Raw genomic sequence first — 24,701 nt, 5'->3', positions numbered from 1 at the left:
ATTGTTGAATAATCCCCTCGACTTCGTCTCGGGGATTATTCAACAATAATCACTTCGCCTTCGGCGAATAATTGTTAAATAAGGGTTTTTTGGTGAGCTATATTTGGAGGGGCTTAATCCGGGAAGGGGGGGGGGGGGGGGGCTTATAAGTGGAATACAAAAAACGTTCTGAAATGGGCTACGGGAGTGTTGATCGAAATACGTTTTTAAATTAAAAATGCATAATAAAGCAACATTTAGCCCTGTTCGTTACTGTCATACGGCAGAGGGGGCTTATATCCAGGGGGGCTTATAATCGGATGTATTTTTTTGTTTCCAGGTAGATAAGCCTATAACCGGGGGGGCTTATAAACGGGAAGGGGGGCTTATAACTGGGATTTTACGGTATTCAACAAAGTCAGTAGCTCGTATACTCCCTGGAGATGGGGGACTCCCATATGAAAAAGGTGGGAATGCTCATCGTCTCGCCTACTGGTGTTAATTACAGATTTTGGTCTCACTTTATAGGGTGTTTAGCCGGGACAGAACACTGATAAGTCGTCGAGGTCATGTTAAGGGTTGCACGTAAGGAAACAAAAACGTCGATATAATGTTAGCGGTCTAAACCAATCAGGCAAGAAAAGTACACCGGGGGGGGGGGGGGGATACTCCATATAACGGCCTATACGGGGAGGCTCCGCCCGAAAGGGGTACCTTTTTCAGGCTTCAGGTATATAAAAGGGTAGGGATTTCACAAGATTAGATTTATGAAAGGGTAGGAAATTCTGTTATGTGTGATAATTAATATATTAAAAAGGCCTTTGAATTAAATATTTCGAACAGACGCGACTTATGGCTGTATCGTCTTAATTTATTAAGCGCTACTTAAAATGTCAAGAAAACGCCCTGTTTTAAGTATATGTCGTGTCGTGTCTACAGTAATATGAAAGGGGTACCTTTCTTCTATAAAATTTCTGTCAAAATGGTATATAAAAGGGTAAAGGGTTGGACCTCGGGGCGGAGCCATACCGTACAAAACTTTTTTGAGTGCCCCCACCCCCGGAAAAAAGTGGCCTTAGTCGGCGACAAACACAGCTTGAGCCAAGCCCAGTTGGGTCTTCCGAGTTAGGGTATAACTCTGTTTCACCGTTATCAACTTCAAGTTCACAATCAACTTGAATGGTTGATAAAGGCAAACCAGTGTTTACTTATAATCCTAAGCTACGTTTTTATTGCGGCTCAATAAACAAATATTTCAAATAAGATCCAACACAGACAAGAATTCTAACAAATAGAAGGCTAACCAGATGGATATTTGTATAGCATTCCCAAAGAATTGAATTTAGGACCACTGGAACCTGCAACATGTTTGAAGAATGTAGGGCTAGAACCCAGGACATCCGAATAACAACACCAGCGCGGCCATCAGCTTCTTGGACCGGCCTAGAGACTCCATAAAGCATCAAACAAAACCATTTTATTCCATTCTTTATTGTATAGTTAAGGTAGAACTACATTAAAAAGATCGAGAATTTCTTCACGACAGATGAACTATTATTTCTGTCAATACGTCTTCCTCGGATAATACGATGAGTATTCTTGCGTTACCTGTGCAAATAAGAACAAAAGTCGCTAAAGATTAGAATTACAGTAGAATTGCAGTCCAACCTAAGCAAACAGTTCACTCCCGTAAGATGCAACTAAACTCCAAATCGACTTACTGATTAAGGTGACCATATGTATGAAACTGACAGTAAGAAATATTCTCCGTTTAAAGGTTTTATATACTCAAAAGAAATATTTTTTTTGTACAGAAAAAAACGCATGACCAGGTCTCTAAACGCCGTTGCAGAGGATGTTTTAAAATTATTTGTTTTTAAATCCACACACCGATAGATATGCTCTTACTTAGAAACGCCTACAGCAACGGCTGCTTTCAGTTAGAAAGGTACTCCGGCAAAATATTTTCATTTCATCGTATTTCAGTTACACAATTAACCAAAACTTTTGAAAATTCCATTGATTTCCATTGTTTACGCCTACTACGGGGCCGGATAGTTCGAAAGACGATTAAAACTAAGCCAGAATTAAAAGGTGATCAAGGTTGTAATTTCTCTTGTATAAAAGCGTTTTTCATTGCTTATGTTTTCTGCAGTTTGAAATTGATCTAAAAGGGCAGAAAATGTTAATTTAAAACTCTAAAGAAAAGTTATAAAAATTAAAATCAAACCTCTTGCAGGTTTTCGCTTTAAATCTACAAAGCGCGTAAGTGAGGTTGCATTTTTTTGCGAGAGTTCAGAATTCGGCCCAGTGGGCTAATGGTTAGTGCCCTGGGCCCGGAAACAGCGGTCCAGGTTCGAACCCTGGCCGGGGCAATACGTTGCGTTCTTGGGAAAGACACTTTACTCTGACAGTGCCTCTCTCCACCCAGGTGTATGAATGGGTACCGGAGAATTTACTGCTGGTTGTAACCCTGCGATGGACTAGCCCCACCCAGGGATTAGTAGAAATACTCCTAGTCGCTTCATGCTACGGAAACCGGGATAAGCTCCGGCCTAGTCCAGTCCCTGAACTCTTTCTACCGCGCGCCCTTATTCTTTATGCACTGGGTTCAACCGGCCTATAAAGGACGCGCGGAAGGGAGAGTTCAGGGACTGGACTAGCTCCGGCCTGACGGGCCACCAGGCTGAACGTAGACTTTACCTATGTAGGCATTTACCATTCAAAGCCTTCATAGTACGTGCAGCATACAGTAGACGGTCCACAATTTCCAGGTGTAATGAAATAGCCCCTGTCCTCGATGCAGTTAGCATGGGTCGAACAGTAGCTCATGAACGAACAGCCTCCTGCTGGGGCGCGCTTTTCGTTCTCGAGCATTTCATATTCTGTAAAGAAGGATATAAAACCTGAGTTAGTTTGGTTTAGTAAGGTTTGCCAAAAGACCCACTATGAAACTTTATGTTCGCAAAGAATTCACTTCTATGGATCTAAATGTCGAAACCATAGCTTTGTCACAGCCAAATGTGTCGATGGTCGTTTTAATTTAAAGTTACAAACAAATAAGAGTAACTTTGGAAACTGTTCAGCCCAATGGTATATCAAAAACCCACATCGCAATCCGTTTCAATCTTCTTCACTTTTGGCCCACTGTACCTTCTTTTTTCTGTATTTGCTGTGTTATTGAAATGTTCCTTCACTGTTTAAAGCGGTAATTTTTATTTTTCACCGAGTGGCCATTTCCCATGCCTAAATTTGGCTAAAATCCGTGACACAGTTCCTTTTAAACAGCAAGGGACCGTAAACGATAATGCTGCTAAACGTAGAATCTGCTAAGAGATTACCCTGGGTGTCAGAGGTTTTTTTGCGCGGCTTCCAGCCTTCGGTCGCCGAAGAGTAATCCTCTGGTACTCAGGGTACTAAGAGATCTAATCAGCCAAAATATGAAATAACAAACAATACAGCAAGGCTGATCATACTACGCGAAAAAAGTAGACTTTGCGAGACGCCAACACGACTAGAACTAGAACTAATAGAGCAGGATTGTAATCAGGGCGAAACAGCTGTCCACGGTTTCACTCTATCAGTTCTAGTCGTGTTGGTGTCTCGCATAGTCTACTTTTTTCACGTAGTATGATTGTTTGTTTTTTTTTTATGAAAATTATAGCCGGTTATAACAGTAAGTCGAATGATAATATGAGTCCAGGGCATAAAGGGCCCAACTAAAGAACGATTTGTTTGAAACTGATCGATGTTTATAAAATGTTGGAAAAGATAAAGAAATTGTCATTAAAAGAGTTCTTACTTTTTGTTTATCTGCCTGGTGATTTTAAAGTATCCCATAGCGCAATTAAATCGAATTATTGCGGATATTTAGGCTTTTAGGCTTCAAGCGTTGTACGTGGTGGGAAAAATACTTGAAATTCGAGGGGGAGGGGGTGTTTATGACCCCACCGCTTTCTAAAGGAGTAAGGCTAACATTCCTGAAATCATTTTGGCCACGGACTGCAGTTTTAGGCACTGATACTGGGATGGGTTCCTCTGAAATCATATGTTCTGTAATAAGAAGGCTTAGATGTGCGGTTGGAGGGACGATGAATTGCGAAACTTAATTTCTAAAAAGGACAAAAGAAGCCGTCGACTGCAAGAATAAAGGTTGGTTGAAAATTAGACAAAATTATCAGTTCTGGGACACTATATAAAATCTACGCTCAGATGTGCTCTATCTTCCCTTGCTGCGCTAGAAGACGTCATTTTAAAAAGTCTGGGAAAACTTCATAAGTTAGGCTTTTCCTTGTCTACAATTTCAAGTTTCAATGATATAACACCACTCTCTACGCTGTCTAAACTACAAACTTATCAAACTTTACTTACAAGCAACACCAAATGGCCAACTTTGTGCCGGTCAAGCTTACCTCTCCGGAAAAGTCCCGAGAAAGGATTTCGAGGTTTGCATGTAGCAATTGTGACCATCGCCAACACAAAGCAGAGAATAAGCAGTTTTCCAGCCATTGTTTTTATTCAAACTAACAAAAAGAAGCAAAGTTTAACATAAAAAAGACACCCTTCCACGTTTTTTTTTTGTTACTTTTGATAATCTGTTCTCAAACTCATCAATAATTCAAAAACTCATAACCGTGATGGAGATTTGGATACCTGGTCTCAATAAGCATGGATTTTTACTAAGTAAGCGTAAGCACAAACGCGAGCACGCGAACAGGAAGTTCAAGCATAAGCATCAAAATTCAATGTTTTTGTGCTTTTGCTTGCGTCGAAGCCGCATTCACGGTGAAATAATAGCTGTTATCCTTACGCTTGTGCTTGTGCTTGCGTCGCTAGTGAAAATCAGGCTTTAGCCTGCAGTTGAGTCTGACTTTTCAGAGCTATCATTTTATCTTGATAACCTAAGTCCCTTTTCGCTCGCATTTTCCAATCGGAGAATCGTTCACTAAGCGCGAAAAATAGCCCTCTTGAAGGCTAAAATAATAAGACATCAAACTATTTTGTAAATTAGTATTTAACAGTAACTGAATGAATTCTCGCGCGCTGATTGGCTAATTTTTATTATCAATAAGAGTACAGGTACATTATGTGATTTTCGCGTGCTGTCAAACTGCCAGTGTTTTAGCCAATGAAATTCTTTTGAGTGTTGTCAGCTGGAGCCAATGAGAAGGTAAGAAAAGTTATTGACAATAGTTGCGTCCTGATTGCTTCAATTTGAATAAAAATCAGAAATTTTCACGTTTACTTGTCTTTCCTCTTCATTTAACCGTGCATTTGACCTTTTTTGCCTTTTTATTGTAAAAAAATAATTAGCAATCGGTTGTTTCCTCTTGGGTTTAAATGTTATCGGACAGTTACGACTTATAGTACAGATGAATTAATAATACTGCTGCAGAGCTGCGTCAAATTACTAAATTTGAATACATAATTATTGCAAAGAATAGTTTTAATTTTTTTGCTGTAAAATCCATACTGCATCTATGAGATAAAAGAAATACTCTATGTCCTAATTTTAGTTCTCCACAACAGGTGGAACGATTTGAAATGGTCAAAAAGATCAGTTATTTGAGCGAAATCACATTAAGATTCTTGTAACTACATATTCCGTAGAGATTTTACTCAATAAAAAATCAAGCTTTCATACTTAAAACGTGATCGAGAGTTTTTCTTTACATAAGGCAGCGTTTATCTCAATTTTTATTACATGCAAAAAGTGCCACCTGAAGTAATAGCCTTCGAACGAATCTAGAAAACTCTGGCTTTTAATCATTTACGGAATTTTCAGTGTATAAAGGAACTAAAATTTTGGGCAAGTCGATACCTCACCCAGGTTTTTCTATTTTTGTGAAAAATAAACTCTTTATCAAAATTCCATGGCACTTAAACTGACTGACTACAGCTTTCGTAGGCAATTTCGAAGAATTCGAGTGAAGTTCTTCTTCGTAAAATATATTCCTGGTAGTTCCTTCAATCAGTTCCTAAACCATCCAATTTTATATCATTATTTACTGTAACTTTCCTGGAGCAGAATTTCCAGAGCAAGTACTAGCATTCCCCCGTTGAAATTTCGTGTCGTTGTTAAACTAAATTCATGTTAAGATAGAACTTGAAAAGCGATCTCATGTTGTTTGTTTTCGCATTACCTTTCGTTGGAAAATATTAATAAAAATAAGATACTGAATTTTTCCAGGATAGTTAGCAGTGGTCTAAAACTAAATTTCACAATACTTCTTAAGAAAAATAGATGTTGGTAGAAAAAATTGTTGAGGGTACAAACCTTGTTAGAATTCACAAAAATACAATGGTAGATCAGTCGCTGAGCTATGCGATGCGAAGAGAGAATTCTACACACAAATGGTTTTAACGCTGGTGCTCCTAATATATTTATACTAAAATCTCTTCCCGCAAACTTAATCAGCATTTGCAAATGCATTGTGCGCCTTCCCGGAATTTTAGATTTTATCACCTAGCTTTCTCACTTTTAATACGCTTGAAGCAGTTTTAACTGAATCAAGGAGGAAAAGATCCGGCCTTGTCTTGTAAGGATCTAGCTTGTGAGAGGACGGTTTCGGTCGCAATCAATCTTAATGTGATCTTTTGGTAAACAGTAAAATTAAGGAAGAGAAATCAGCTACATTTCAAGACACGCACCATTTTTTTGGGTCATTTTTACAACAAAATCCTGCTTGGATGTACAATAAATTGCAATTAGTTCTTTTTAAATTAAAAGGTTAAATTTGAGAGGAAAAATTCAACGAGGTTTTTTTCTTGTAGACTTGAAAATAAAAGACCTTCATATTTCTCAATGAACACACTCAAATGGTTTTTGACCACACGATTGTCATTTGTTATCATTTTTTCTAATACAAATAAGCTTCTTTCTGCTCTTAATTTGTGTCTTATATCGCAAGTCGCCGCAAACTTATCCGGCATTAAAAATAATTTCCTCTTGCCTCGTATCTTTCCGTCATTTGTTTTTATCAATCATTGAAAATGGTGAACTAGTGGAGAGTGACATGGCACAACATTTTCCCGTGAGAAGAGAGTTTTACCATTTACAAATTGCGGAAACCTGGCTTGCAACCGAATTTTGAAAAGACTTAAATAAATTAAAAGGTTAGATTATCAACTCTCCAACTTTTATTGCTTAATTACTGGGCCGTTTTTCCTAAATTTACATTATAAGGGCATGTAACACTTACATAATCAACCCGACTTTTCACTTGTAATATGGAATTTACTAGCAGCGTTTTCATTGGTTCTCGCGTACAAGATTAATTAACTTTATAATCAAAATCTAAACGCGTTACGAGTAGCACAAGAAAAAGGGATTTTTAATTAAAGATGTATACATCCGACTTGTATGGGAGATAAAATTCAGAATCAATGTAAACCATTTACTGAAGATATTTACAAACTGGACTGTGTTGTGACTATAGAAAATTCTGGGTTTTTGTTGTCGTTTTGTCTTTCGTTTCAAAAGTGTATATTCTTCATTTTTAAGAAAGATCAAATCTTACCGAAGATTCTAGTAATTAAGATATATTACTATACTAAAGACTTTTTTCTAGCGTAAAGATTTAAATCATTCCTCGAGCTTACATCCCTGTTGTACACTTTATCTAATCAATTTCTGCAATTTCTTTACATTTTTTGAAATAAATGAATAGATTTGTGAAAGACTGGTTTGCACTATCATTGGAAAACTGTTTTTTTTTTTATGAAGTATAATATGATTTCATTCTTACAGCAAACATATAAGACGAAGTTCACTATAATGTTTTACAAATATCAAAAACCGACCTTTCATTTTTTTATGTTTGTTATGAGAATAAACTCATATTTAACATATTTAATAAGGATAGTTTATTTGGCCAATTTTATCTTATATATATTCAACTTTTTACTTCAAGGCAAAAACAATACGGGCCGATGTGATTTAGCAAATCTTTCTTTTTCATAAACATTATATTCTAATTCTTCATCAAGATCTACCATTAAAAATATTGAACAATATAATTTTAATACGCACCAGTTTCAAGTCAAAAAACGTTACGAGTGCAAAAATCGTGTATGGCGAAAAAAAAAATATTTTATCGAAATCATACACTCAAAACTCTGTCGAGTGCAAAATTTTAAAACTACATTTACCTAAATTTAAAATTTTAGTTTCTTTGAGGTTTGGAAAACTTTTTTTTTATTTTGAACGTTATTCAGTAATGCAACCTCAACGTTTTACATTATAAAGGCTTTCTAACTTCATTTATTTACACAATTACGCTACTCGAAGTGCATCTTTACAACACGTAAATCCCAGTTTCTCCAGATTAAATATTAGGAAATTTTGCCCCACTGTTATTTGATGCTACTATTAGAATGACCTTCCTTTATCTATTCGTAACATGCCAACTAGAAAACATTTTAAAAAAGCACTTTACCAGTTTTATTTTGATCAATACTAACTACTTCATACCTCTTTCTCTCTTATGTTAAGTTTACTTTTTAATCCTAAACTATTATTGCAAATACATCAAGGGCTAACTATATTTTTGCCCTTTTCCATTTCTTCTTTTTTTTCTAGTTGTTTTTTATTATCACTGTAAATTTTGGAATGGAATAAACAAATAAAATGAAAAAATATTTATAAATCTATTCCCCTGTAATTGGCCGAGGTATTTCACAGGGAGTTAAACATTGTCACAAAGGACGCTTGCATTAAATTTATTTAGAATTGCATTATTTAGTGCAGATAGATATTGAGTCTTAGATGTAGTTTATTCGATCTGTATTTCCAAGAACACTTGTTTTAAATTTGATGTTATAAATGGAGTTCTTAATAAAACAAATACAAAAAACTGTTGTACAAAATTGTAGATTCGTTCTAATACTGGACATGTAGAATGAATCAATCGCTTTTATGTGAATGCGGTAGTAAAAATGGATCAAGAGACTTATTGTAGTCACTGTGTATGTTGTTTACTGCAAATAAATGCCTAAGAGACAAAGCCCTACCGAGCATCAAGAACCTAGTCTTGTAAAACAATTGTAGATATAAATCTTACGAGTGAAAAAATGTTGGCCTTGCCAAAATTTAATAGCATCAAGTTCGGGCTTAATAGGCCATGGCGTTTCATGGAACAAACTACAAAATGAAATCAGGGACATGGCTGGAAATAAAAAATAAAGTTGTCCGAAGGATACGTACTGCAAATGTTTTTAGCTGAGTAGGTGTAAAATATCATAGAGTATTGTAACAAAGTAGACCCAAAATTATTTTTTGGTAGAGCCTTCTTAACAGTTTAGGTTTTAGATTTTATGTTCTTATTTCGAGTTATAGTAGTAGTATAGTATCTGTAAACTAACTAGCCCTTATTTAAGCATGTATCCATCGGTTAAAACAGGAGGCTAGTAAAGGGTTCATGGTTAAATAAAGTATTGTAAGTTGGTTTACATGATTTTTTAATCTTCACAAATCCGGCGAAAAAAATATGCCAAAAGAAAGTAGTGGTAGTTTCTTGGCCGAAAATTGTTAATATTAGGTTTATTATTTTTTTTGGATTGAGCTTTTTGGTGATCTTATTTACCTTTTTATCATTTCATAAATACAATGAAAAGAAACTATAATTATTTTTTTTTATGTAAGACGTTGCATTTATAGCAATAATTTATTGTCCTTTAAAAAGCTGGTTTTTATTGTTTTGATTTTTCAGGCAAGGCTCGTGAATTTGTGGTCAAAATCAAAATGATTCTCTGGTTGGAAATTTAATTTTAAGGAGTGGCAAATTTTAAGCTATGGGTTAGATTTCACCTATCCTCAAATACCAATATCATTACAAGCAAATTTATCAGGCGCATAGAAGTCTAGAAGTGAAATGCAATTACTCGTACAAAATTGAGATAGCCCCTTAAACTAAAAGCCTCGGTCGTTAAAGATAGAAAGCTTTATTAGGTCAGTAAACATGTCAAAATTTTTGCGGTTATTTGCATGCAAGGTAACTTAAAAAAAATAAGGAAACTGTTCGGGATTATTTTCTACTTCCCCATTTAGTTAAGAAAACGTTTGTTGTTAGATCGCACCGGAAATCTTTCTCACTTGATGTTATAAGTTTTGCGGGTAGGTTGATTGACATTGTTGACATTTTGACAGTTGTGAAAAAATGTCCCCGGATTTTGAGAGAAGCTCTTTCGCCGAAAAGGAAAAAGTGTGTGATTGTATTTTCGCTTTTCTCGCGACTTTCATGGGACGTCATTAGATTTTCGGACTATATGAAAACCTAGGAACCTAAAGGAGAAACAGGAATCAATCAGAGACTATATTGTATTTCATTATGTCTAAAATCATAGCCTTCCATTTATCGATCTCTTCGAAATTAAATGCATTTTTTAATTGCCTCCATAAGGTTGTAAAGACGTCCAGTTCTTTCTTAAACTTTCAGAACCTTTTTCATTATAACTGTCATTATTTTTGGAATGTTCTTCAAAGACTGAAGACAAGGCTAGAAAATGGGTAGAGGAGTCATTAATTAGTCGATCGGGCTTTTCGCATGCGCCCAACGGCCTAATGTAATATAATGTACTAGTACTAACAAGAACCTGTCTCAATGTATAACAACACTGTTGATTTGTTGAATTAAAGCCACAACCTAACCAGCATAAAGTCTTTACGTCACTGATAAACTGGGAATCCAGGCCCTGCCATTGGAGTCGGAGGAACAAAACAACTGCCAATTTTGACAAATCACCGCAAGCCCACTAGAGAAGTTCTCGGTTTTTGTTTTTGAATAAAAACATAGCGCGAGCTCGACAGAGCAGGGACTCAATACAATACTATCATGCCTTCGTGACGTTCCTGCATGGTAGCTGCCGTTGTATTTTCTTAACAGAGAGCTTAAGCAAACTACGAAGGCAACGTGAACCTTTTTGTGCAAAGGTCCGCGCGGCACAACGGACCAATTTTCGCACGATTACACTTTTAGCAGCAGGTGAACTTGTTAACAAAGTTCCGCTGGCTGTAATTATGACTTCAATATTATGAATATCGCCTTTGGCTAAGAGAAAATGAACGCCATTGTTTTTTGTTCTGAATTTTTAAGAAAGTTGACAATTTAACAAACTGTCGTGGAGCACTGCAAAATGTTTCGCATTTAACAGCCTTGCAAATTTCAAATGTAACCACCAATTCGCCTCGAGCAATTTTAGTATTATGTGTAACTTCGACAATTTTACAGCAAACACGCCATCACATTATCGGATCCACTGCCAGATATGTTCGATAGTCAGCCTTAAGACAATTTTTGGAGGTAAAAATGAAAATTTACTTTTTGATATTTGCTATTGGTTTATAAGGACCAATTCTAAACCTTATGTCAGAGGCAACGTTTTAGGTTACTGTTGATGTTTGCCTTAAATTCAAGTTAATGTTTCTATCTTCAATTTGACACAATAGCAGGTCTATTTCTTGTAGCTAGTAAACATCAACCTAATGGCCCGTTGCGGAAAACTTCAAAGATGTGTTAACGGCTAGTTAAAAAGGGCGCAATAAACACTGCGTTAGCCTGTTACCCACTTGCATTGTTCAAGGAAATCCTCGTTCATTATATTTACATTTGAACCCTAGGAAATATGAAAGCCTCCCGTAAAGTAAGTATTCGACTTTAAGGTGTGTGTTTGGACGATAGATGTGGTAAACTGTGTAACAACTGATCAAATATGTAAGCTTAAGTTTTGAACTAGATTTTAACTTCATTGCACTCAACTCAAATTTTTATCATCCCTTCTTGGATAAGTAGACACAGCTTAGGTTAGCCAAGGAAGAAATACATGAAACAAAAAAAATGTGCTTTAAATATAGTGAGCTAAAACGAAGCAGTGAAATTTTTCACGGCTAGTATGATTGGCAGAAGCAAATTTAAATTTAATGTGTACAGTCTAATCTTGCGCGAATAGATTTAAGTTTTTTAGAGCCTCAGTCATGATTGTTAAATTTAAAAGTTCCCTTTGCATCATAAAAGTACTGTTCTTGACTCAAGCAAAATCTGAAGTTATCTTCAGTAGATAACAATTGTATTTAAACGGTTGGATAGTTATAAAATTTACAGTGTTTGCAACAGATTCAGTGTATTGATTATAATTGCAATACAAGCTAGATATTTTTGAAACAAGAACTCTGGATGCTTGAAAAAACCGTTTTAGCTTGTAGTTTTTTTGTGATAAAGCAAAGGTGTTGTAGTGTTTCCTGTTTTAATGCCCTCTCAATATTGACGCAGAAAACTGTATATTGACTGTAGAAATACAATCGCGATAACTGAAGCCGGGTAAAACCTATTCGGAAAATCAATAAACGTTTACGAATTGAATTTACTGCAACACAGAAAACTAGTATACCACGCCAAAAATGAGCGAAGTATGAATTAAATAAGGCGAGGGTTGGGCTTTCAAATTAAAGGAAAATTATAATTTCAACTTGGCGTTTGCCAAACGGGATCTACAGACCTTCAAACGAATGAATATTCTTTGCAAAAACCGACTAGAAGTAGTTTCTTATTCTACAAACCGATTAAACTTTTAGTTTTAAGTCGTAAAAGGTACCTTTGTAGCTGGTCTTCTCTTCCCTGCCTCCTTCGTCTGAATATTCCGTTTTCTGTCAGTGTATAGGTCTTGTTGTTCGGATATAACGAATTTCCGGACATTCATTATCATTGAATTGCAAATGGAGTCTCATTTATCATAGGTGTTGAAGAAATTACTCAAATTTCCTTCACACCAGATATAGAATCAGTTTATGAAGACAGGTGGTGATTCAATAAATAGCTTCTATTTTGTCCCAAACAACCAACCACAGAACAGCAGTTTTGAGTTCCGCTCAATTGCCTCTTTAAAATTAGTGCCAAGACTGACTTTACTATTATTTTGTGCAATAAAGCATAGTTAGTAACTATGAATAAAGCAAGTTCTAAACATTGAATGTTTACTCTTCAATATGTTAATGAATTATGCAAATGTTTGATGCAAAAATGCAAAGTTGCCTTTTGATTACAGTTGATTCCATCATGAGGAAGTTTCTTGCAAAAACGCAAAGATGCCTTTGATTTCAGTTGACTTCATCATTGAGGTAGTTTTGACCAGAAAACTCTAAAGGTGCTGACACAGGTAGGCGGAACAGGTCATAGGGACATGTTGCGGGGGACATGTAACAGGGACAAAATCGCAACATGTACACACGCAAGAAAATGTAGCAGCAACATCACAGTGGGACGTGCCGCTGCAATATGTCCTTGGTATATTTTATTGGGTGTGTAAATGTTATTTTGGCACTGCTACATGTCGCTAAGACATGTCCCTGCAACATGACCCTTTGCGCGTATCCACCTTAATGTGCCTTCAAAGAAGACTTTCGTGCGCCTCCATTGAACTTAAACTGGTCCAAATTTATCGGTGAACATTTTCGCTCATTTTAAAGGTAAATTAGAACAACATTTGAGTACTCTGTGCTGGTTTTACCTCGCGTTCGCCTCACGTTGTTGTTAGTCGATCGGATATATCTGAGAAAATTATCTCGAACCTTCCAACTCCCTCGACTCTTGCTTTCTTGTGATCCGATCTTTACGTATTTTCTAATATTTTTATTCCAGCTTTAGATTCCGTAGTTCTATGCCAACAAATAGGTATATTCACACATCTCTAAACTTACAAAGATTCAATCGTATCTGTTTTAAGACTAATTATTATGAGTTTTGCCCAATTTGTGAATTGGATGATCACAAATTCTGCGATGACCACTGACAGGAATATTTTAATTATATTATTTGGACAATCAATGGATTTCTATGATGTGCTAATGAATATTGTGTTTCAACTACGTCCTGTTCTATTTGGGAAATAATTAGGTAGTTCCTTGGATGGGATTTTAAGCTAACAATAAAATATACTAATTTAGTGAGGAAGAACCCGTCAGTTGTAAAACAATGGGCGAGTGCAACATTTATGTCAAAACTGAAACTAAAAGATTATGCTTGCTGCTCTAAAGCACACACCAAATGGCCAACCATTTTCATTTAAATAGACTGGCAAAATGATCAAATCTTTTACGTACAATAATGGACTAAAATGTTTATTCAAAAATTTTCATCCAATTTACATTTTGCCCAGCTACAAGCAAAGTTGATTGTTGTTTTTTTCTTCTTTTTTTAATGTTTTTTATCGATTTAAGTTGCAAAATGCAACGAATACAGTGTGCTTGATTGCTGCAGCAGTTAACTGGGGCTTAATTAAATAGGACAACCATTGTATGTACGTTAATATTAAAATCATCAATATTCTGTCGTTAAATTTATTGTACAGCTGGGCCCAGTTGTTCAAAGGGTGGATAACGCTTTCCACCGGATAAATCGCTATCCAGTGGATAGTGTAGTTTGTTCCGTAAGCATTTATCCACTAGATAGCGATTTATCCGGTGGATAGCATTATCCACCCTTTGCACAACTGGGCCCAGAACTGGAAACGCAAGCGTTAGGGTTATTGTTAGGGGTTAAAAAGGACTCCATCTAAATTGGCAGATGTTTGTTGCAGTTGCCCAGCTGAAAAAAGCCTTCAAATTGAAAGTTAAAAAAAACATTTTCTGTTTTCTGTGTGTGTTCTGTGTTCCCGATAAAGTTTTAATCGTGTTTAACAGCCCTTTTACAAGCGTTCCCTTTTGACACGTAGGTAACAACCCGCCGGACAATGCAAGAAGACCTGGATAACAGACAAATACTCCAATGCTTCCAATCATTGGAATGTTAAGGGGTTGATTTATCAGGGAAAAAAACAGTGTAGTTTTTGCAGAATGATTGTGGCAGCATTACCTCCTGCGCTCTTTTTTTAACACGACCTTAAAATAAAATTTAAATTGCTTGCAAACTAAATTAAACTAAAAATCAGGATTCATTTCTCAGTAATGCAAGACAAAGGACATTATTGGTATTTTTAGGAAAAAGAATATTCGTTAAAATAAAGCCTCTCATTTGCTTCTCAGTTGATTTTCTTACTGATTTTTTTTTTACAGTCCTAATGAACAGGACCACTGTTTTTAGTTTATGATGTCCATGTTGTTCTTCCCGCCGTTTATAACTACTGCGGTATGCTAAATCGGACCGGAAACAAATCACGAAGTTTTGTAACTTGTGTCCGAAATTCCCTCTCCGTTTCAATGTTTTACTATGTACGGGCCGAGAAATTTTTCGAAAGTGGTTGGTTATCGACGAAGCTTTTCTCACGAAATAGTAGTATTACAGGCAGAAAGTGTGAATATTATAGTCCCCATCGCATTACCTCGTTTCACGGCCCAGTATTTAGTATGCAGCCGCCATATTGGTTTCCTTATTAGCTTTGGGGTACCAATATGGCAGCCATAAAATTGAACACGAAAGAACAAAACAGAACAAGGCGCATACGAATGGTGACAATGTCAAACAAGGCAGTACTGTGGACGTAATGTTTCAAATCCTTCAAGTTATAGAAGATCGTGTGAAAAGCGGCCCTTTGCGATTATAAGCTTTTTTGAGCTTCTTATTTTTTGTGAAACGTTCATTTTCGTGAATAATGAGAAGATCGTGCTGTTTACAACATTTATTTATCCGCTTTTTTCAAGAACTACATGTCTTATTTACATGCTTAAACTTACATAACCATTTGCAAACGATAATATCAATTAAGCTTACGTCTTTCCATTAACAGGCGTGCTTGACCAATAAAATGGTGTTTTGCCGCATCACATAATGAAATGCATTGTTTTTAAAACACTTCTCACTTAACCTGAATTTACATTACGCGAGAAAAGCAACTTTTTCCGATGGCATCATTTTATATAGTAAGTTTTTCTGTCAAAATTAACGACAATTTTAATACCTTCGTCTTTAGTTGTTTGCAGTGACTAGTGACTTATTTGATAACGTTATAATTACTTTGTTGCTTTACACTGCGTATTTGTCCTCTGTTTATCGCTAGAAAGTTCACAGACACAAGTTCGTATCATTCTAGCTATTATTTATACAAATTGTCAAGTACATACATTGTTGATGTTTAAGGGACTGTGCCACGGCTGAGAGAAGTTTATTTTATTAACTTTTGCCAAAAAACTCGTTATGAAACTCACTTTTTGAAAAGAAATTGCTACTCTGGATCTAAATGACAAAACTATAGCTTCATTGCAACCAAATTCGCCTCCTGGGCATTATTATTTAAAGTTACAATCAAACGAGATCTTTGAAAACTGTTCAGCCCAACAACATTTAAAAACCCATATCGCAATCTCGTTTCAGTCTTTGTCACTTTTGGACATCCGTACCTTCTTTTGTATTTGCTGTGTCATTGCATTGAAATGTTCCTTCACTGTTTTATGAGGTTATTTGTATATTTCGCCGAATTTGGTGCTGATTTTCCATGCCTAAATTTTGGCTAAAATCCGTGACACAGTCCCATTAAGTACACTTCGCATAAACAACAACTCCTTCAAAAACGCAATACTACAATCAGACAGGTAGCACTTTTAAAGTTAGGAGTCAATTTACCTACCAATGAAGCTTTAAAAGAATCACTCATACTTAGTCATAAAATATTCATTAGCCATCTTATGGCCAATATACATTTACAAGTTAAAATAATTTAACACAAAATAATTTTGTAGCAAAACTTTACTCAACAGCTTGCAGTTAAATTAGTAACAACATGCATAACCTGTTTTCTTTCAGAAAGTTTTCATAGATTGCCAAGACACTCCAAGCTACTCAATAAAGACTTTTGTAACTCAGTGATATTTTATTTTTTTTTCACTTCAGCACTGCTCAGCTCATTGCAATCTCGCCCCGGGATTTTCCAGGCGTTCAAGTCCAAAATGATGCAACTCCGCCATCTTGGATTGGCAAGCCCGAAAGACCTAAGCACGAGGTTGGATTAATTGAGTATATGAAAATAAGGACCGGGAGAGTCTATTAACTTTTTAAGAGAATAAGTTCTCTTTTTAGAATCAATAATAGTTTGAAGAAACTTAATAAACCACTGTGTTACTTTATAAAGCTCATTCACTTTTCTTCATAATTCTTTTAAGAAGAAAAAAAAGATGTTAAAACATCTTTATCTAACATGGACATCTTAAGGACGATTGGCGCTTCCTGCTTTTTACAAGTCTATGGTCTCTACCACATTTCACTTTATACCTAAAGTTTTCATATACTCTCGAAAATCTTCTAGGTTTCTGCTGACATCAACTGTGTCCTCTTGCAACAAGTGCAAATGTTCCTCTTACTTATCTAATCTCGAGTTTTCGTCTTCCTGTTCTTCGAGTGGTGCTTTCTACCCTTTGACGACCTTCTGAACAGCCTTTTAGATGTGCAGTGGATCTTAAATCTACCGCAATCGGACACGTCTGTTAACTTCTCGTTCTGCCCGACGCAAATGCGGGTGCATCCGCTGAGGATTTCACACGTTGAATTGTTGTTGTTGTTGATGTGCTTCCTTCTTAACAACTGCCTGATAAACTTATTCAAAGGTCCGCCTGGTCGTCTTCTTCTAGAGCGACCATTCGTTGGTGTGGTCATGCTCCTGTTAGTGCGAGCTTGAGTGTGTGGAGTCTCTGTGGCAGTTGTGGAGGATCTTATAGAGGCTGAGGATGAAAAAAAGTATAATGTTAAGACCATACAAAAAGAACTTACTAAACAGTACGATGTTTTCACTGATATGTGAGTGAATCAGAACAGGAAGGCTGCATGACGACTGCAGTCGTGATCATCTTCACGGTAACGGCCATGGTCACGGTCACAGTTTGGTTATGGTCACGGCAGGGTCACGGTCAGGGAATGGTTATGGGCACGGTCACGGTCATGGTACGGTCACGGGTTATGGCCGAAGTCACGGTCATGGTCAATGTAACGGTAAGGTTATGGTCACGGTCATAATAATGGTCATTGTCATGGTACGGTCATGGGTCACGGCCAAAATCACTGTCAAGGTCATAGGTCATGGACATGATCCTGGTCCTGGTCCTGGCCGTGGTGGCGATGACGTGAAAGAACACGGAAGTATAAAGAGGGTGGGAAAGAGGGATTGCCAAAAGTGGCAAAAACCTGGAGAAATAAGTAAAACGTGTGTGGTATTTGCAAGAAAAAAGACGCAGGTACGAAAAGTAAACGATACGGCAGGGAATCGAAATGGGAAGTTCCAAACCTTCTGTGCCCTTTACCACCCCCACCCCTCCCAACGGTAACTACCACATTCTAAATGTATACTTACTCGCATTTTTGCTGGCGTTTCCCTCTTCTCCTGAATCAATGGTTATAAAGCGATAAACATTCGCACCGTGACATAGACTGCTGACGACCTCATCCCATGAACTGTCCGTGCGTGACTTGCCATGATTTCGAGTATTCTATTAAAAACGTATAGAACAGTGTGAGACACATTCATGTTGCACAAAGGAGCGATAGAAGTGAAGTATTAATCATCGTCAATCTTAACCATATTTGTTTCTTTTAATTCTGGTTTCTTATTGCCTCTTAACTCTCTTTCTCTCTCTCTCTCTCTCTTTAAACTTTACTCTCATAATTCCTCAATCCACCCAGGTGTATAAATGGGTACCGGCAAATTTACTGCTGAGAGTCCCCCTGCGATGGACTAGCATCCTTTCCAGGATGAAGTAGAAATACTCCTAGTCGCTTCATGCTACGGAAACCGGGATAAGCTCCGGCTTGTTGGGCCACTAGGCTCGAACGCAGAGGTTACTTTTACCCTTTAGAGAGATTACTTTTTACCCTTAGAGGTTACTTTTTACCCTTATGACCTTTAGGGAGGCAAGCGTGGCCGAGTGGTTTAGGGCGCTGGTGCTGTAATCCGGAGGTCCCCGGTTCAAGACCTGCCCCTGCCACTAGCTGGATTTGTTTCTCGGTTGTCCTGAGTTCAAATCCTCGATCACGCTTTGTATATAACCAACTGGTCTGCCTCCTGCCAGTTGGGATTTTTAACCTTGTTATGTTCATTTAAATATTTGTTTCCTCTGTTTCAGTGGCATGCCTGTAAACTAGCTATCTCGAAGCTAAGTGCATGACCACTATAAAACAACATTCACATTCACATGTCGGGTTGGTAATTTTTGTAGATAGCTAAATATTGCTTAGGTCATCCCAATAAAATGTTTCGTTTCCCATCGCCCCGTATCCTGTGATGGTGGGTCGGTCGGTCGGGCAAAAAAAAAAATAAAATAAAAAAGAATGAACACTTGAAAGACACTAATATAGTCAACTCGAAAACGTGGTCTTTTCGTTCGTTATAAAAGATGTATATTAACACGATTATCAAATGTCTAAACAGCCTTTAAAAAACGTAGTGTCGACATCACATCATACCAATTGTTGTTAATTTAACAAGATCGTGTGCTTGTTAATCAAAGTACTTGCTCCTTTGACTAGTGAATCTGGAATTTTTTTTTTTATTTTTCGAAAAAAATGGGTCGGTCGGGCGATGGGAAACGAAACATTTTATTGGGATGGCCTTAATATTTCATGGCACAGCTCTTTTCTTTAAAACTTACCATAGGACCTTCCAACACAGGCTCTATGCGGCGATTCTTCTGTAAAACATATGTAAAGGAAGCCATTAGCAAATTAAGTTTGCAAACCAAGATATTAGAGCGATATACAATTAAGTGTCGAAAGTAATTCGCGTTTCTTTGTTTTTGCTCTACTACGCTAAATGATTGTTTTATAAAGCTCACGCCACTTTTTTAACCAATCACAAGTAAAATCAAAACCAAACGTGACTCGCTCACACACGTGTTCCCGCTTTTGGCGCCAACTTCGTGTATTTGCTTCGAGTTGATTGGTTCACTGGATTGTCTGTATCCTTTGTGATTGGCCGGAGTGATTACTTTGGTTTTTGTTTTACGAGACTCGATCTCTGTAATTACTATATATACATTTACCCCCGGGGGGGGGGGGGGCACTCTCTTATTAGGGCTTAACGGGGACGTGCGGCCCGATAGGGTATAGTTTTCAGGCTTTTTTTGTCTTGAACGGGGTATATATTTCACCCATTTTTGTCTGCATGGACCAAAGTGAAACAGGATAGGCTTATATGCCTGCAGAGGTGTAACAAGCCGAATTTTCACAAATTCTTCCGTATTGCTGAGTTACGTTGATTTCGGCATTGATACTAAGGTAGCTTAATTCACGATCACAACAAGCCAGTGAGGTACTTGTTTATGTCTTATACGGGGTATCAAAAATTGGCAATCTGTCTTAAACAGGGTAGGAAAATCAGAGTTTCGTGTCTTAAACAGGGTCAGGGTTTAGGAGGCCGGGCCGCACCTCCCTACCCGAAATTATGTCGAGTACCCCCCCCCCCCGGGACATTTACCCTTTAAAGTTAGTTCTGAGAATATTATTGGCGGTAATTCAGGAAAATATGTTCTAGTTAGTCGTTTTCGTCATTCTCATCACCTTCCAGCTTCAGATTGCTTTTAACAACTTAACGAAGGGAGAAATTTGATGTTGACCACTTTTGGGAGTAATTCAACTCAGTGAACTAATGAACTTTGTTATCTTGAAATAAGAACAAATTGCATTTAATAATGATCTTGATAAAGATAGGACTGTCTCGACAGCTAGCCTGTAATTGAAGGGCATCCATTAGGAAGCTTAAACGTCTACTTGCAAATATTTGGAATAAACTGTTCACCAGCAGAAATTCATTGCTGATATGATAAGAACATTTTCATAATATTGATGGTATCGATGATTATTATTTGGTTGTTGCTTATCAGTTTGTCCCTAGGTTTCCTCGTCGAATTTAATGATATCTTTGTCCGAATCTTTGCGTCATCTGTAGCATTCTTTGCACAATTTAACGCACTGTCTGACAATGCGTCCAATGAACTTTAACTCAATCAACGAGGTTTAATTTGGCGTTGTTGAAGTGAAAACCTTTTAAGTGCTGATAAACCATTTATCATAAATATGAGCCTGAGATAGGAATACAGTTAAAGAGCTGCCTAAAACAAATATTTTCTTAAACATGTTATAATCATGATGTCCTTTTGAAAAGTCTTGGGTTATTTCGCTGAATCAATACTCCCTTTTGATCAATCAACAATTACATAAGAAGAAAGGAGCAACAACAACGCAAAACTCTATGGCATTCGTCAAAACAATTTCTGGTATGGTAAAAAGCGCAATTCTTATGCGTTTCATGATAGGTCTCTCCTAATGACCGGAAATAGTTAAAACTCAAATCTACTTAACATTTATTTTACCCGAGGAATGTCTGGGGCAAAGAAAAAAATACAGTAACTCTTTTTCGTTAACCAGTTATGGTAAAGATATTTTCAGCGGTAGCGGCGGGGGTAGCGGCTTAATACTGATGTGGGTTTTACCCATTTGTCATCTTACCGATTGAATTTAGGCCGATTTAGGCTCCAAGGCATTTGCTGCAAATCGAATTACAGCCATTAATACTCTTAATATAACATGAATCAGTACAAACAATCCTTTGATTCGCTTAGTCAAATGTTTCCTCGTGAAGAGCCTTTTTGTTCAACTTGTCGAGAAGTTGGTTAAGAAACAAGAATTATGTCCGGAGACTACAAAGGAATCACAGCATGGAAAAACGTTTTGCCTTTTGTCAATTTAATAGTCATATTAAAAAGTTCATCGGAAAACCGAAAAGAAACAATGGGGAAAAAAGGAAAAGAGATTATCGCCAAGAAACCCACGCGGCGACCTCTGCCTTTGCAGGGAGTACTACGAAAAATAGGATTTTAAAAAGGTGCCGGGGTTTTGATCCTTTTTTAGATGAACACTTTAATTGAATTACTCCGATCACGAAAGACTTGGGAAAACTAGCACGCAGTTTGAAGTCCAGATCCAATTTCGAATAGAATCAACTTTTTTTTCTCTCTCCCTTCTGTCTACCAACATGTCCTCCGTACAAGCACCAATTAACAATTTTTAACCCCTCGTCATACCAAGCTGAATTTCCAATACCTAGAAATGGCAAGGGGCTAGAACGAGGTACGACCTATTCACGTGGAAAGAAAAACCACTGAACAAAACAGGGAGGGGTCTTAAAATGACAAACTACCATCGTGTTTGAACGATTTATTTAACCGACCTTCTCGAATACAATTGCTGTATTTAGCACTTCAGTGAATTTATTTGTTAAACTTGAGAGAAAACGCGAAATCGGTTAATCAAAGGAAAATCCTCTTAGTGTTTTTGTCTCGTTCTATCCATCCTTTTTTATGTGACCTTTGTTGTCATGAACTTAGGGAATCAGTGAAACCAACACGGTAAACCTGATACCGTTTCAATAAACACACTATGATAAAATTAACAGCTGTCATTAGCCAATTCACAGATAAAACGATGTACGTAAAAACAGAAACTCTCTCTTCAAAGAAATTCCTGTGAAACAAAAACTGATCAAAACCGAATTGTGAGAGAGGTAGTTTTAGGAATAACGCGTAGAACAGAAGTAGATTCAATTAGAAGCGAGGGACTCTTGATAAAAGACGCAATTAAAGGGGACATTGTGCCCGTCTTTGACCAGGCCGTATCACGACACCTATTTATACATCTGTCAACACCATTCCCAAGTTGATTAAGTTCTCAGGCGGGCGCTAAAAAAGTTGACGAAAAATCATTTTTATCGAGGTATACTTTGCTCCATGGGTTTGAAGAGCTGAAGCACTTGTTCATTGCTGGGCTAAATTCGGAAGGCAATTGATCGAGAAGAGGAATGCAAAGTAGCCACTCTGGGTCAGTATGTCAAGGACGCACTGAATTCTCGAATCTTCCCAAATGAGAAGTTGATGGGGATTTTGTTCTTGACTCGCTCTAATGTTCGCTTGATCGTCATCCTAAACATAAGGATGGGCTTAGATATGAGTTTTATCCAAAACAGGTGGTGTCAGCTAGTTGAAAATGTTTTTTCTTTCGGTCTTGCAGGCCGCAGTGAATGCATCAGAAATTTTCACCCAGTGGGGCAGTACAAGTGTTTTAGTTGAAAGAAAATATCTTCGACAGAGTATGTAATATCGCATTTAGGCTTTCAGCTTGTTTAGATCTTGGCCAGTCAAATCAAGACTGTTTTGACTCGTACGGTTTTAAAAATGGTAGTTCTTCTTGGATGTGATAATGAAAAATCCCTCTACCTTATACTTAAATGTTGCGGATGCAAATGTTCGACCCAATGTTCTAGACATACATCTTCTAAGTCAAAGCATTTTTCACTGTGGGTCGCCGGTTTAGCTAATAATCTTAACATCTAAACAAATATCCGGATTTGCGGTTTTACATGCCTACTCAAAGGTGTAATGAAAAGACAAAACAAGAGGCCATTAACTTAAGACAAAATCATAGCTTCGCACTTCAAATTAAAAGGTAATCTTTCCCTACACTGATGGTTCGATACTAGTAGATAAATTAAACATCTTGAAGTAAAAGAACGTTTTGTAAACACGGCACGTCCTGGTGGACTTTGATTTCACTACACCCCAATTCCGGAGACTGTTTTTGTAAACAGCCCTATTGGCCAGGGGCATAACCCAAGCAGAAAAAAAAACATGACATTTTTTCATTGTTAATTCACTTTTTACCTGTAGTCCTTGCAAGAGAAGATTCCACAGCGAACAATATCTCAGGCTCTCGTGTCCGAGGTCGGGTGTATCCTCGACGAAACAAACTGGAATTCGCGAACAAGTTTCCACTTTGAGGCATGCAAAAGCCTGCAAAAAAAGAAGATAAATACATATTTTTAACATCAATTATATTATTAAAACCGGCACGGCGTAATCAAAGTCGAGGTTGTTCTCTGCGAATACGTTTTCTCTATCGATGTAGGATACCTTGCTGAGGTCGAAAAATGCTTGGAGTTCTAAAATGTTCTTTCTGGAGCTTGCAGATGAAGAACCATGGCATAGCTTTTGAAGTGTCTCTACTTGAAGTGGATTCTTTGTCTTCTTCCTTTTCTTTGTTTCCACAGACGAAAATTGGAACAACACAAGCAATGCAAAAAAGACAACTAGGCCTTTTTGAAAGAGTCCCATCTTGTGGAGTCGTCAAAGGGAGGAGTCGATGATTTGGGAGAGTTGTAGGAGCGCGAAGATAAAATGCGACCAGACTTGGCAGCCGAAACAGTTTCTACTTCAGACACGAATGCAGTCGATTTATACATGATGATTTATGTAGCATTCAGGGCCGGCCCAGGTCAATTGTGTCACTTCGCTATGATGACATTGTCAGATCTCCAAACGATATTAAATATCTGTTTGTTATACGTCAATGACTATTTCCGGATTCTTGCCAAAAAATCTTTCCTACTAGAAAGAAAACTTCTTATCGACAAATTTTGCATTTAACAAAAACTTTCCAGATGTAGCAACGGTTTTGCTCGAAACACACTTTTTTTTATTTTTTGTATATAATTGTTTTCTCTCGCGTTTTAGAAGGATATGCAAGTATATACAACGAACACGCATGTCAAAAGGTTAAAAGCGCGAGAGAAAAATAAAGTTCTCGGCCGCAGAAGATGAAAGAGTTTGCTAACCCTTTTCGGAAATTCACTTTCGTTTTCGGCGGATATGTTTGCAGTTCGTAGCGGGAGACCCCGTCAATTTTCGGTGGTTTTTAAATTTTAAACGTCTTTCGCATACCTCCACTCCAATTTCACGACCAGATTTCGCAATTTTCTTTAGGGTA

The 24,701-nt window shown here is 37.2% G+C and overlaps 1 protein-coding gene and 1 long non-coding RNA gene across 3 annotated transcripts; both read right to left on the bottom strand.

The window, feature by feature from the left end:
- Positions 1–1,455: 1,455 nt before the first annotated feature.
- Positions 1,456–6,382, bottom strand: LOC144632778 (uncharacterized). 2 transcript variants are annotated; one of them, XR_013566942.1, is made up of 4 exons: positions 6,257–6,382; positions 4,392–4,502; positions 2,699–2,864; positions 1,456–1,587 (listed from the first exon to the last, which is right to left on the bottom strand). It is a non-coding gene; the product is annotated as an uncharacterized LOC144632778 (long non-coding RNA). The 2 variants fall into 2 exon arrangements; XR_013566941.1 differs by having other exon boundaries at positions 2,683–2,864; positions 6,257–6,381.
- Positions 6,383–15,570: 9,188 nt separating this feature from the next.
- LOC144632583 (uncharacterized) lies at positions 15,571–24,162 on the bottom strand. The gene is made up of 5 exons (XM_078491258.1): positions 23,849–24,162; positions 23,600–23,728; positions 19,538–19,576; positions 18,244–18,379; positions 15,571–17,617 (listed from the first exon to the last, which is right to left on the bottom strand). The coding sequence occupies exons 1-5, from the start codon at positions 24,047–24,049 to the stop codon at positions 17,265–17,267; spliced, it is 858 nt and encodes a 285-aa protein (XP_078347384.1). The 5' UTR covers positions 24,050–24,162; the 3' UTR covers positions 15,571–17,264.
- Positions 24,163–24,701: the final 539 nt, after the last annotated feature.

The sequence above is a fragment of the Oculina patagonica genome, chromosome 12, assembly GCF_052425735.1.
Source record: "Oculina patagonica isolate OP01 chromosome 12, crgOcupat, whole genome shotgun sequence".
In the NCBI taxonomy this organism is placed as follows: domain Eukaryota; kingdom Metazoa; phylum Cnidaria; class Anthozoa; order Scleractinia; family Oculinidae; genus Oculina; species Oculina patagonica.
Note: the sequence above shows the minus strand (reverse complement) of the source record. Positions and strands in the feature narration are given on the sequence as shown.